This window comes from Pseudophryne corroboree, chromosome 7 (assembly GCF_028390025.1).
Source record: "Pseudophryne corroboree isolate aPseCor3 chromosome 7, aPseCor3.hap2, whole genome shotgun sequence".
Classification (NCBI taxonomy): domain Eukaryota; kingdom Metazoa; phylum Chordata; class Amphibia; order Anura; family Myobatrachidae; genus Pseudophryne; species Pseudophryne corroboree.
Window position 1 is genome coordinate 499,910,554 of NC_086450.1, and position 14,600 is coordinate 499,925,153.

Here is a 14,600-nt window from a genome sequence, read left to right on the forward strand (position 1 = left end):
TCGCTGGGCGGAGAATCACGTAATAGCACTGTCAGCAGTGTTCTTCCCGGGCGTGGACAACTGGGAAGCAGACTTCCTCAGCAGACACGATATTCACCCGGGAGAGGGGGGTCTTCATCCAGAAGTCTTCCACATGCTAATAAACTGTTGGGAAAGACCAATGGTAGACATGATGGCGTCTCGCCTCAACAAGAAACTGGACAAGTATTGCGCCAGGTCAAGAGATCCACAGGCAATAGCTGTGGACGCACTGGTAACACCTTGGGTGTACAAATCAGTATATGTGTTTCCTCCTCTGCCTCTCATACCAAAGGTATTGAAGATTATACGGTGAGGAGGAGTAAGAACAATACTAGTGGCTCCGGATTGGCCAAGAAGGACTTGGTACCCGGAACTTCAAGAGTTGGTCACGGACGACCCGTGCCCTCTACTTCTGAGAAGGGACCTGCTACAACAGGGTCCCTGTCTCTTTCAAGACTTACCGCGGCTGCGTTTGACGGCATGGCGGTTGAACGCCAGATCCTAAAAGGGAAAGGCATTCCAGAAGAAGTCATTCCTACCTTGATTAAGGCAAGGAAGGAAGTCACCGCGAAACATTATCACCGCATTTGGCGAAAATATGTCGCGTGGTGCGAGGATCGGAGTGTTCCGACGGAGGAATTTCAACTGGGTCGTTTCCTACATTTCCTACAATCAGGATTGTCTATGGGTCTCAAATTGAGATCTATTAAGGTTCAAATTTCGGCCCTGTCAATATTCTTCCAAAAAGAATTGGCCTCAGTTCCTGAGGTACAGACTTTTGTTAAAGGAGTACTGCATATACAGCCTCCTGTGGTGCCTCCGGTGGCACCGTGGGATCTAAATGTAGTTTTAGATTTCCTCAAATCCCATTGGTTTGAACCATTGAAAAAGGTGGATTTTAAATATCTCACATGGAAAGTGACTATGTTACTGGCCCTGGCTTCCGCCAGGAGAGTATCTAAATTGGCGGCTTTATCTTATAAAAGCCCTTATCTAATCTTCCATTCGGATAGGGCAGAACTGAGGACTCGTCCGCATTTTCTCCCTAAGGTGGTATCAGCGTTTCACCTGAACCAACCTATTGTGGTGCCTGCGGCCACTGGCGACTTGGAGGACTCCAAGTTGTTGGACGTTGTCAGAGCCTTAAAAATATACATTTCAAGGACGGCTGAAGTCAGAAAATCTGACTCGCTGTTGATACTATATGCACCCAACAAGTTGGGTGCCCCTGCTTCTAAGCAGACGATTGCTCGTTGGATTTGTAACACAATTCAACTTGCTCATTCTGTGGCAGGCCTGCCACAGCCTAAATCTGTTAAGGCCCATTCCACAAGGAAGGTGGGCTCATCTTGGGCGGCTGCCCGAGGGGTCTCGGCATTACAATTCTGTCGAGCAGCTACGTGGTCGGGGGAAAACACGTTTGTAAAATTCTACAAATTTGATACCCTGGCAAAAGAGGATTTGGAATTCTCTCATTCGGTGCTGCAGAGTCATCCGCACTCTCCCGCCCGTTTGGGAGCTTTGGTATAATCCCCATGGTCCTTTCAGGAACCCCAGCATCCACTTAGGACGATAGAGAAAATAAGAATTTACTTACCGATAATTCTATTTCTCGGAGTCCGTAGTGGATGCTGGGCGCCCATCCCAAGTGCGGATTATCTGCAATACTGTACATAGTTATTGTTAACAAATTCGGGTTATATTGTTAAGGAGCCATCTTTAAGAGGCTCTTTCTGTTATCATACTGTTAACTGGGTTTAGATCACAAGTTGTACGGTGTGATTGGTGTGGCTGGTATGAGTCTTACCCGGGATTCAAATTGCCTCCCTTATTGTGTACGCTCGTCCGGGCACAGTACCTAACTGGAGTCTGGAGGAGGGTCATAGGGGGAGGAGCCAGTGCACACCACCTGATCTGGTAAAAGCTTTACTTTTTTGTGCCCTGTCTCCTGCGGAGCCGCTATTCCCCATGGTCCTTTCAGGAACCCCAGCATCCACTACGGACTCCGAGAAATAGAATTATCGGTAAGTAAATTCTTATTTTTTCACCTTCAACTAGGTTTGTAAGCAACCATCAATTATCGATGGTGATGGCGTGTGGTTTCACCATCGATGGGAAGTTGATCGGGGATCAGTGGTTGATCCCCAGATAAATCCCCTTTTGCAAGCTGTATTTCTCCTGAGGCAGATAACAGGGAATATGGAGTAGAACACTTTCTTAGAGTAAAATCTAAACCTGGGTAAAGTCAGAACACCTTGGGGTAGTATACTAAGAATCAAGTTTGCGAATTTCCATCCAAAGATTTACTAAAGGGAAATCTGAAGGACATTTGCAGATAGACCAGATTTTGGATGTACCTACCGTTGATTATTTAACATAGACAAGAATAAAAACCCCAGATTTACTAACCATCATGTTCCTAAAACCGATAGAATCTGCAGAAACATCTAAAGACTACCTGCTCAACGTGGCAGTAGGAAATACACTATATGGCAGCAGTAGGTGTTTCTGAGACAGCACTTACCTGAGATACGCAGCACTCCACCAGCTGACTGATAGGACCCCGGGGGTAGAAGCAGAGAAAGTGTAACAGATGTGCCCACTTACATCTAGCCTCCTGGCATGTTAAACAGCCCTTCTAGTTATGCCATGCTGTGGCATGACTCAGTAGCACTGGGCGTCTTTTCGTGCAACTTTTTCCGATTGCAATAGATGGCAAAACCAATTCTTAGTAAATCTATCCCTTGCATTTTTGTGCTGTTTCAGTACTATTGAACCGCACTCATAATGTTAATTCAGCCACCTGCAGGGTGTAACATACTGTGTACAAGATAAAACAAAAAGTGCAAATTCAGCGTATACGAGGGGAGTGCAATAAGCTCCCAGATGCACAAATAGTATTATATTTGCCAATAAAGTGAACATTACATATTTTCAAAGTATTTGCCAGAGGAGTCTATGCAAAGTTGCATGCGCTCAAACCACTTGGTGAAGCAGTCTTAAGCAGGTATGTCTTCTACTTGCTGGATGAAGGTCTAAACTGCAGCTTCCCGTGACTCAAAACACTTGATTTGTGGGAAAACGAAGAAGTCACAGGGAGCCAGGTCTGGACATTACAGTGGATGACCAAGCTCCTGGATGCGCTCATGGGCCAGAAAATCCACCACTTTCATGGACTTGTGGGTAGGTGCATTGTCGTGATAGAGCGCAAGTTCTTGGATGGCATCTGGAAATAGTTTCCAGCACTTGCGGCAGGCATTGGTTGGTGTACCAGTCCCCAGTGACCATGCGCTGCTGTATGAGGAGCACAATAGCTACATGACCAGTCTTGGCCACAAAAACAGCCACCATCTGCTTGGCCGAACCACTCTTACACTGGAACGTCTCTGGCGTTGCACCTCCAACTGGGGTCCACTGGGCCGACTATTGTTTGGTCTCAGGATCAAAACTGTCCAGGATTCATTACCATTTATGATATCCCAGACAGAGTATGAGTGACCACCATCAAACCTGGCCAGCATGTTGCAACACCAAATCACAGAGCCTCCTTCTGCTCTCGAGACAGCTGATTGGTCACTCAGTGTGCAGACACTTTGCCAAGCTTTTTGTGGAGGATTAAGCAGATGGATCCCTACAAGATACCTTCCCTCCTTCTCTAACTGGGCCACAGTCACCCTGGCGTCCACCTCAACTATGGCTAAGCTCCATAACAAGTCTGTGAAGCAAGTGAGCATGCTACTAACTTCTCCGTGTGCAGTGATGCTTATGTACGGTTCCGGGCCTAGACATCTCACAAGAACTTTAGTCAGAGATTACAGGCCACAACCTGACTGTGTCTACTGCACTGAACATCTGGAAACCTATTGCACACCCCTCGTAAATAACATCAGCCTCTCTCCATCATTGTCTTTGCATAAGTTATCAATAGATCATGTGTCTACAAATCTGAAAGGAACCTTAATGGTTAGTCACTCAGATGAGCTTAGTTGCAAATGATTCCAGGTCAGGCCACTTTGCTGAACAACTCTGAGAACTTGCCACACCCAATATCTTACTAAGAAGGCAGGTGTTACAAAATATGCTGCAAATTTAGCTGATACATAAAATGTAAATGCTATACATTTCTTCATATGTTACAGCAGTATGTATCATGATCTATACATGTATGCAATTCCTACCATGCTACTACCTAAACCTCTCTTTATGCCACTCAATCTTTTCTGTCACATCTTAGCCGTGCTGTGCCAGCTGCTCTCCGTCCCTTCTCCCTCGCAAGCTGGATGTATTTTAGTTGTTTAGCTGCTCCACATTGTTCTTAATCCTCTATTGAGCACAGAGACAGTCATTCTGGTTTTATCGATAATCATCCACTGCTGTTCTGGTATGCTTTACCCTGACCCCTGTGAGCAGCTGCCGCTTTCAGTGAGGACTGGATCTAAATTAATGAGACTCTCTCTCTGTGCTCTATTAATAATGCCTCATTGTAAACTAATCTAATAAATTCCATCTCTGCAATCAGATTCTATGTTCCCCCACGCACGCCGCAATCAATGCTAATCTTATAATACACAACTCTCCTCTTTCTTAATAAGGCCTGGCTATGAACTTTGGGAGGGTTTGGAAGCAAGTGGCATGGCGCAAGGCATTTCGCATATGAGGTCATTATTTTTTGAGGAATGGTTGTAGGAAGGAGTCTTATTAACCTGTCCACAGTGACAATCCCCAGAAAGCCAATCTCAGACATACAGATGTGTCCTCATATATCTTGCCTCAGTGCGCCACGCAGCAGGAGACGCCTGGCGTGAGTGAGTTGGCAGGTATTGTGCGACTCTGTTAGCGTTGGGCATCTTTTTTTGACAAAAATGCCTCTTAAACGCATTGCACAAGCAGACTCTGCCGATTAGATGATTTGCGGCATGCCTATATTCTGTGTGCAACCGCAGCTGTATCTGCATGTGAAATGTTTACTAGGAAAACACTGTAGCATAGCAATATGCAGATACAGCCACTGTTGCACACAGAATATTGGGGGTCATTCCGAGTTGATCGTAGCTTTGCTAAATTTAGCGCAGCTACGATCTTCTTCCCTGACATGCGGGGGGACACCCAGAACAGAGCTAGCCCGCCCCGCATGTCAGTCTAGCCCCCCTCGCAGAAGTGCAAAGGCATCGCACAGCGTCAATGCCTTTGCACTTCAAGAGTAGCTCCCAGCCAGCGCAGCTTTAGCGTGCTGGCCAGGAGCTACTCATCGCTGCCCGCCCCGCAGCGGCTGCGCGTGACGTCACGCAGCCGCTGTGACCCGACCCCCGTTCGGTCCGGCCACGCCTGCATTGGCCGGACCAAACCCACGAAACAGCGGCCAAACGCCTCTGTTCCGCCCCCTCCCACCCAGGGATCGCCTCTGCCTGTCAATCAGGCAGAGGCGATGGCATCCCTGCTACGGCCTTCGGCCATCTTGCATGCACCGGCGCACTACGGCGCCAGCGCATGCGCAGTAGGGACCCGTTCGCTCTGCTGCATTAAAACGCAGCGAGTGAACGGGTCAGAATGACCCCCATAGGCATGCCATATATGATTATAATCAGCAAAAGCTGCTTGTGCGTCCTATTTGCATGATTTTGCAAATAAGATGCATTTTAACAGAAAAAGTCACACAAAAAGATTCTCGCCATTTCTGAATCACGCCATGGCACGGTGTGACTATTAGGGCTGTTTAACATGCAAGGAGGCTAGATGTAAGTGGACACATCTGTACTGTAGTCATCCACATAAAAAGACAACCTATTGTCTGCTCCAGTGGTTCTGAAACTTTTTTGAATCATGGTGCCCTAGACTATCAGAAATGTTTGCACTGCACCCCTAGGTCAAAAGTTTCTTATTGAGAAATTTAGAAAGAAATATTAAATTAAGTAAATTGTGTCTATACTGTATGTTACCCTTAGGTTTAACTGTGAAGTGAGGGACAGGATTTGCTTCTGTTTGTCCACAGATTTTATGGTTGATGGTCACAAGCCCTGGGCTTGCCTATTACATTGACCATAAATATTTTGATTTGGTCCTGGACCACCAACCCAGGGCACCCTGAAAGTGTCCCGAGGCACCCCAGGGTGCCACGGCACACAGTTTGAGAACCACTGGTCTACTTAATGGACCAATTTGTGGTCTGAACCAATACTCATAGTATGGCGCCTGTTGATCCACTAGGAACCAGTGCTCACACCTCATGATTACTGGATATTCAGGGTCATTACTCTAACCAGTATTGGGTCTGTCTGCAAAATGGTTGTCCAAGTTGTATGAGTATTCAATGCATTGAACACTGGTCATGTATTAATAAGGCTGTAGTTTTTAGTTTCTTATTGAAGAGCACCAACCAAGCATGGGCAGGACTTGATGTCAATTTAGGCTGTATGACTGGAAAAAAAAATTGAACATAAGAAAGAATTTGCAACATCAGTTAAAAGTTCCTTTCCTCTCAAACGATCAGTCATCTGTTAGCATAGATTAGGAATGTCGGTTGATGCAAAGGAAGGCGCAGCATAAAGCAATTATTAAAACCCTGTGTGGAATGTACAGTTCGTCAATATGGTATTACTGCATTAAAATAAAAAGTGCAGTGTCCTGAGATTCATATTTAAAGTGAGCGGGTCTAACACCTCTGCTATTTTGTTATCTGTTCCCTGTAAAAAAAATATCATGTTCCCTGGAGTGAGAACTACCATGGCTTGCAGATCAGGGAAACTGTGAGATATAGAGGAAACATCCCAAGAGCTCTGTAATCTGACAGTGCATCTCACCTCTGCCAGGCTTCCAGGCTGCACTGTGCTAGCTCCCAGGCCCGGCTATCTATAGAACTCACAGGTCTCCTGCGTGTTCTCGCTGGATGAATCCTGCTCTGGAGAATAGCTTGCTGTAGAAAATGCTCTCTCCCAGTGGAATGGGCCCTGGAGGAAGCTAGCTTATTCTGCTTACCATACAAACCATGGGGAATTGGGTAAAAAGTGATATTCAGCCAAACTATTGTCTCTCTCTTTTATTCTGCACCATCCATTAGGCTGCTATTCACAAAACTGTCAGCAGCGACTCTTAGTAACTACAAGTTTTCCTCCCCCAGGCCAACAAACTGAAGACCCGCATAGTGCGGAACACTCTGAATCCCACGTGGAATGAGAATCTCACTTACTGCGGGATCACCCCGGAAGACATGGGCAAAAAGATACTGCGGTGAGCTGTAGCACAGGGGAGAAGTAATCACTTTTATGTTGCAGATCTTTAATAATACCTGGCAGCTTTGTGACTCTTCCCAGTTTCTAATCTTGCTTTTAATCCCATAGTCAATTACTAGGGAAGAAACTCCATAGAGAAAGACTATAGTCCTAAATTCTGACTCTTCTAGAGTCTTTACAGGTAGATCAACAGTTATCTTGGCTTCTCTGCTGCGCCTAGGCACACCATGGTTTATCCCTTCATCTATTGTTCTCAGATGCAATACAATACAGAGAACAATACAGCAGGGGATTAAGTCATTACAGCAGGAGATTAAGTCCGATTGCCCAGTCTCAGTTAATTCTATTATCCACTTGCCTTTCATGGCCACATCAGATGCGACCATGTCTGCAAGTGCTCTATCTGACCTGGTGGCACAGGATGCGACCAGTCAGATAGAGAGTGTTAGCAGCGGCAGAGAAGAGAAACCTCCCTCCGCTGCTGCTGTCAGAAGGACCGGAAGGTCCCTCTGCCTCCCTGCACTCTCCCCCTGTGTCTGCCGTGCTGCCGATCACTGCTGATCGGTCAGCACGGCAGGATCCCTCCCCTCCAGCAGCTGCAGACAATGGCAGCTGCTGGGGAGTGTAAATGAACCCTCCCAAGCCACCCCCAGACCACATTCATTTGGGATAGGGTTAAATTGATGTTCTTCACCTAATTCACTCATAAAAAAAACACGACAATTTCGGAGTGTTTTTTGGCGAAATAAATCGTCAGTTAAGTGGTTAAAGGCCAAGATAAACCTGGACCCATCTGTATATCGATTCCTGTTATAAAAATGGTCCTGTTATACTTTTTACAGCAAAAGTTTTTCATAGCTGCTCATCTTATCTAGTAAGATTGTATGTAGCTCAAAACTTTAGTAAAGGGAAGTTCCGCCTTTGAACTTCCTTGTACTGTAAGAAGCTATATATATATATATATCTATCAGGTCAAGGTCGCTCATAAATGGCAGCCTTTAGGGTGCATTTACTAAGCTTTACTAAGCCTTGGATGGCGGTAAAGTGGAACGAGATAAAGTACCAGCCAATCAGCTCCCAACTGCCATGTCACAGGTTGTGTTTGAAAAATGGGTTAAAAGCCGATTGTCTGGTACTTTATCTCCGTCCACTTTACCTCCATCCAGTGCTTAGTTAATAGACCCCTTAATTCTGTATCTTTAGAAGTCATTTGTACCCACAACACACTAGACCAAAGCCACGTCTCTCCTTCTATAAGCAGAACCTTACTTCTGCTTTCCAGAGACAGAAAGTATAGAACATGTTTCCCTGGTCCAATAAGAGTTAGCCAAAATGAGGATGCAAGAAGGGCATTGCATTGGAGTATTGCTTATAGCAATGGGATGTATGAAAATGGACAACACCTTTAACACATGGTGTCAGTCAACTGAAAAATATAAGTTTGAGAATGTCCTCTGTCCCATTTCCCCAGGATTTCTGTGTGTGATGAAGACAAACTGAGTCACAATGAGTTTATAGGGGAGACACGCGTCCCTCTACGCAGACTGAAGCCCGGAGAGAGAAAACACTTTAACCTCTGCCTGGAACGCCAAATCCCTGTAAGTGGTGACATACGACTATCCAGCTCATAAGTAGATAAAGTAGAATCGGTAATAACATGAGGAACATACAGGAATAATACAAGCAACAGGTAAAAGGGAGAATAAATTAGTAATAATATGAGGGATACGTAATAAAATGAGGGGCAGGTATAGGAGGTGAGGGATCAGTAATAATATGGGGTGTAAGTAATAGTATGAGGGGCAGGTATAGGAGGTGAGGGATCAGTAATAATATGGGGTGTAAGTAATAATATGAGGGGCAGGTATAGGAGATTATGGATTAGTAATAATATGGGGTGTAAGTAATAGTATGAGGGGCAGGTATAGAAGGTGAGGGATCAGCAATAATACAAGGTACAGATGGTGGCTCCGTCGGTGACTAGACGCGCAGCACTGAGTGGAGGGACAGCTCCTGCAGGAGAGATAGTGAGTCAGCACTGAGCAGAGGGACAGCTTCTGCAGGAGAGATTGTGAGTCAGCACTGAGCAGAGGAACAGCTTCTGCAGGGGAGATATAAAGTCAGCACTGAGTAGAGGGACAGCTCCTGCAGGAGAGATAGTGAATCAGCACTGAGCAGAGGGACAGCTCCTGCAGGAGAGATAGTGAGTCAGCACTGAGCAGAGGAACAGCTTCTGCAGGGAAGATATAAAGTCAGCACTGAGCAGAGGGACAGCTCCTGCAGGAGAGATAGTGAGTCAGCACTGAGCAGAGGGACAGCTCCTGCAGGAGAGATAGTGAGTCAGCACTGAGCAGAGGGACAGCTCCTGCAGGAGAGATAGTGAGTCAGCACTGAGCAGAGTGACAGCTTCTGCAGGAGAGATAGTGAGTCAGCACTGAGCAGAGTGACAGCTCCTGCAAGAGAGATAGTGAGTCAGCACTGAGCAGGATGACAGCTCCTACAGGAGAGATAGTGAGTCAGCACTGAGCAGAGGGACAGCTCCTGCAGGAGAGATAGTGAGTCAGCACTGAGCAGAGTGACAGCTCCTGCAGGAGAGATAGTGAGTCAGCACTGAGCAGAGGGACAACTCCTGCAGGAGAGATAGTGAGTCAGCACTGAGCAGAGGGACAGCTCCTGCAGGAGAGATAGTGAGTCAGCACTGAGCAGAGGGACAGCTCCTGCAGGAGAGATAGTGAGTCAGCACTGAGCAGAGTGACAGCTCCTGCAGGAGAGAGAGTGAGTCAGCACTGAGCAGAGGGACAGCCCCTGCAGGAGAGATAGTGAGTCAGCACTGAGCAGAGGGACAGCTTCTGCAGGAGAGATAGTGAGTCAGCACTGAGAACAGGAACAGCTCCTGCAGGAGAGATAGTGAGTCAGCACTGAGCAGAGGAACAGCTTCTGCAGGGAAGATATAAAGTCTGCACTGAGTAGAGGGACAGCTCCTGCAGGAGAGATAGTGAATCAGCACTGAGTAGAGTGATAGCTTCTGCAGGGAAGATAGAAAGTCAGCACTGAGCACAGGAACAGCTCCTGCAGGAGAGATAGTGAGTCAGCACTGAGCAGAGGGACAGCTCCTCCAGGAGAGATAGTGAATCAGCACTGAGTAGAGTGATAGCTTCTGCAGGGAAGATAGAAAGTCAGCACTGAGCACAGGAACAGCTCCTGCAGGAGAGATAGTGAGTCAGCACTGAGCAGAGGGACAGCTCCTGCTGGAGAGATAGTGAGTCAGCACTGAGCAGAGTGATAGCTTCTGCAGGGAAGATAGAAAGTCAGCACTGAGCACAGGAACAGCTCCTGCAGGAGAGATAGTGAGTCAGCACTGAGTGGAGTGACAGCTCCTGCAGGGGAGTTAGTGAGTCAGCACTGAGCAGAGTGACAGCTCCTGCAGGGGAGATAGTGAGTCAGCACTGAGCAGAGGGACAGCTCCTGCAGGAGAGATAGTGAGTCAGCACTGAGCAGAGGGACAGCTCCTGCAGAAGAGATTGTGAATCCGCACTGAGCAGAGTGATAGCTCCTGCAGGATTGTGAATCAGCACTGAGCAGAGGGACAGCCCCTGCAGGAGAGATAGTGAGTCAGCACTGAGCAGAGGAACAGCCCCTGCAGGAGAGATAGTGAGTCAGCACTGAGCAGAGGGACAGCTCCTGCAGGAGAGATAGTGAGTCAGCACTGAGCAGAGGGACAGCTCCTACAGAAGAGATTGTGAATCCGCACTGAGCAGAGGGACAGTCCCTGCATGAGAGATAGTGAGTCAGCACTGAGCAGAGTGATAGCTCCTGCAGGATTGTGAATCAGCACTGAGCAGAGGGACAGCCCCTGCAGGAGAGATAGTGAGTCAGCACTGAGCAGAGGAACAGCTTCTGCAGGAGAGATAGTGAGTCAGCACTGAGCAGAGGGACAGCTCCTGCAGTAGAGATAGTGAATCAGCACTGAGCAGAGGGACAGCTCCTGCAGGAGAGATAGTGAGTCAGCACTGAGCAGAGTGACAGCTTCTGCAGGAGAGATAGTGAGTCAGCACTGAGCAGAGGGACAGCTCCTGCAGGAGAGATAGTGAATCAGCACTGAGCAGAGGGACAGCTCCTGCAGGAGAGATAGTGAGTCTGCACTGAGCAGAGGGACAGCTCCTGCAGAGGAGATAGTGAGTCAGCACTGAGCAGAGTGACAGCTCCTGCAGGAGAGATAGTGAGTCAGCACTGAGCAGAGGGACAGCTCCTGCAGGAGAGATAGTGAGTCAGCACTGAGCAGAGGGACAGCTCCTGCAGGAGAGATAGTGAGTCAGCACTGAGCAGAGGGACAGCTTCTGCAGGAGAGATAGTGAGTCAGCACTGAGCAGAGGAACAGCTTCTGCAGGGAAGATATAAAGTCAGCACTGAGTAGAGGGACAGCTCCTGCAGGAGAGATAGTGAATCAGCACTGAGCAGAGGGACAGCTCCTGCAGGAGAGATAGTGAGTCAGCACTGAGCAGAGGGACAGCTTCTGCAGGAGAGATAGTGAGTCAGCACTGAGAACAGGAACAGCTCCTGCAGGAGAGATAGTGAGTCAGCACTGAGCAGAGGAACAGCTTCTGCAGGGAAGATATAAAGTCAGCACTGAGTAGAGGGACAGCTCCTGCAGGAGAGATAGTGAATCAGCACTGAGTAGAGTGATAGCTTCTGCAGGGAAGATAGAAAGTCAGCACTGAGCAGAGGGACAGCTCCTGCAGGAGAGATAGTGAGTCAGCACTGAGCAGAGTGACAGCTCCTGCAGGAGAGATAGTGAGTCAGCACTGAGCAGAGGGACAGCTCCTGCAGGAGAGATAGTGAGTCAGCACTGAGCAGAGGGACAGCTCCGCAGGGGAGATAGTGAGTCAGCACTGAGCAGAGGGACAGCTCCTGCAGGAGAGATAGTGAGTCAGCACTGAGCAGAGTGACAGCTCCTGCAGGAGAGATAGTGAGTCAGCACTGAGCAGAGGGACAGCTCCTGCAGGAGAGATAGTGAGTCAGCACCGAGCAGAGGGACAGCTCCTGCAGGAGAGATAGTGAGTCAGCACTGAGCAGAGTGACAGCTCCTGCAGGAGAGATAGTGAGTCAGTACTGAGCACAGGAACAGCTCCTGCAGGAGAGATAGTGAATCAGTACTGAGCAGAGTGACAGCTCCTGCAGGAGAGATAGTCAGCACTGAGTAGAGGGACAGCTCCTGCAGGAGAGATAGTGAGTCAGCACTGAGCAGAGTGATAGCTCCTACAGAAGAGATTGTGAATCCGCACTGAGCAGAGTGATAGCTCCTGCAGGATTGTGAATCAGTACTGAGCAGAGGGACAGCCCCTGCAGGATACAGCACCCGCCACTAGAGGGCATCTGTCCGGCAGTTATATTATTGTCCTGCCGTTTGGGCTTGATCACTGTTGGTTTCTGCTTGCATCCTTCCATGAAATGTGAGAAAGTGTCCCTTTTGGGTAACCAAGTTTCCACATCATCGCCAGGTGTTTATTTGGGTTCAGCCGCTCTACATGGCTAAAATCGGTGCTTTTGGGCATGTCAGAAGTAATGGGTGCCTAATCAGAGCAATAAACTGAATTTCTCTGAGCAAAATAAAAGCAATTGAATTCCCTCCTCTGAATCTAACTTAAAGATGTATTTTTTATCTTCCTTAATCTTTTAGCTGGCCTCTCCTTCCTCAATGTCAGCTGCTCTACGGGGAATTTCTTGTTACCTGAAAGAGGTGAGACAAATAAAAATATCATCCACAATCTTACTTTTAATGTGATATTGAGAATTTGTAATAGTGGGACTGAGTTGAATGCAAGTCTATTTGCATAGCGTACCTTGCATGAAGTTGCACAGTTTGCTCTAGTGTGATAAAGGGTTATTATAAAAGGGAGGTTCTCATATAGGCACAGCTCAGTAAGGGCAAATTCACAGAAATGTAGCCCATACAGACCAGCAATGTAAGTAAATATACTCATGTTAGGATTTGCATCTAGTATAGGCCAGCTCACTGATGTATTTCAGCATACAGTTCCATGACATACCTAGAAACAAGAGGTAATAATGTATTTTATTTTCCTGGTAAGTACTTTAGCTATAAAATAAATAATGCAACAACTCTTTCATCTCTACAAAATGTAATCCATTGATAGAGGCATATTACATTTAGCTACTGTACACATAAATGTCTGGATTGGATATTTAACTGCTATATGTACTTTGTACAGCTCCCCTGTGTTGTCTTTTTGCTTTGCAACACACCTCATTGTTAATGTTTATCTGTATTCTTTGTTTGTTTTTTTAATTTATTGTTGTATTTTTCTGAAAGCTTTAAAATAATGTAGCTTTACAAAAAAAATATTACTGTAGTATTAATTAGTGTGGATTCAAGAAGTTGACATTTTATTACAAATATTTAAATATTCTCTAAAATATTTTATATTAAGTTTCTCTCTATTGCAAATAATATGATTTTTCCAGAAGTATCTGGGGGTGCTACATCTAATTACATTTACTTTTTATTACTATTACTCTCTTCTTTTAATGGTGGTCATTCTGAGTTTATCGCTAGCTGCTTTCGTTTGCTGTGCAGCGTTGAGGCAAAAAAACTGCACTTCTGCGCATGCGTATGCGGCGCAATGTGCACGCACGATGTACTATTATAACAAACAATGTAGTTTCACACAGGGTCTAGCGAAGCTTTTCATTCGCACTGCTGGCCGCAGAGTGATTGACATGAAGAGGGTGTTTCTGGGTGGCAACTGACCGTTTTCAGGGAGTGTTCACAAAAACGCAGGCGTGCCAGGAAAACGCAGGCGCGGCTGGGCGAACGCAGGGCGTGTTTGTGACGTCAAAACAGGAACTGAATAGTCTGAAGTCATCGCAAGCGCTGAGTAGGTATTGAGCTACTCTAAAACTGCACAAAAAACCTTTGTAGCCGCTCTGCGATCCTTTCGCTTGCACTTCTGCTAAGCTAAAATACACTCCCAGTGGGAGGCGGCATAGCGTTTGCACGGCTGCTAAAAACTGCTAGCGAACGAACAACTCGGAATGACCACCAAAATTCCTCTAATCACACTCCTCCATTTCTTAAAATTAAAACTCCTCATTAACACTCCACAATTTTTATTAATCCACTTTCTGCTCAACAGTGCTCCCCTATTCTTACTACTACTCCTATATCTTTAATAATACTCTAACTTGTGGTCTCTTCATATTAATACTTCTATAGGGGCATATGGAACAGAGTCTGAGTTTTCCGGAGATGTGGGATGCTGGCTAATCTCAGACACTTTTTAAAGAGACAATCGTTTATAAGGCAAAGCCATGTCTTGTAAATGATTGGCGCAT

General features: G+C 46.6%; 1 protein-coding gene across 1 annotated transcript in view; it reads left to right on the top strand.

Annotated features, from left to right (window-relative positions):
• The window catches only part of DOC2A (double C2 domain alpha), a 142,846-nt gene that overhangs the window by 44,405 nt on the left and 83,841 nt on the right, over nt 1-14,600 (top strand). Inside the window, exons 5-7 of the mRNA XM_063935238.1 lie at nt 7,136-7,245; nt 8,719-8,845; nt 12,925-12,984. Coding sequence (XP_063791308.1) covers nt 7,136-7,245; nt 8,719-8,845; nt 12,925-12,984 — 297 coding nt within the window. The remainder of the gene's footprint in view (nt 1-7,135; nt 7,246-8,718; nt 8,846-12,924; nt 12,985-14,600) is intronic.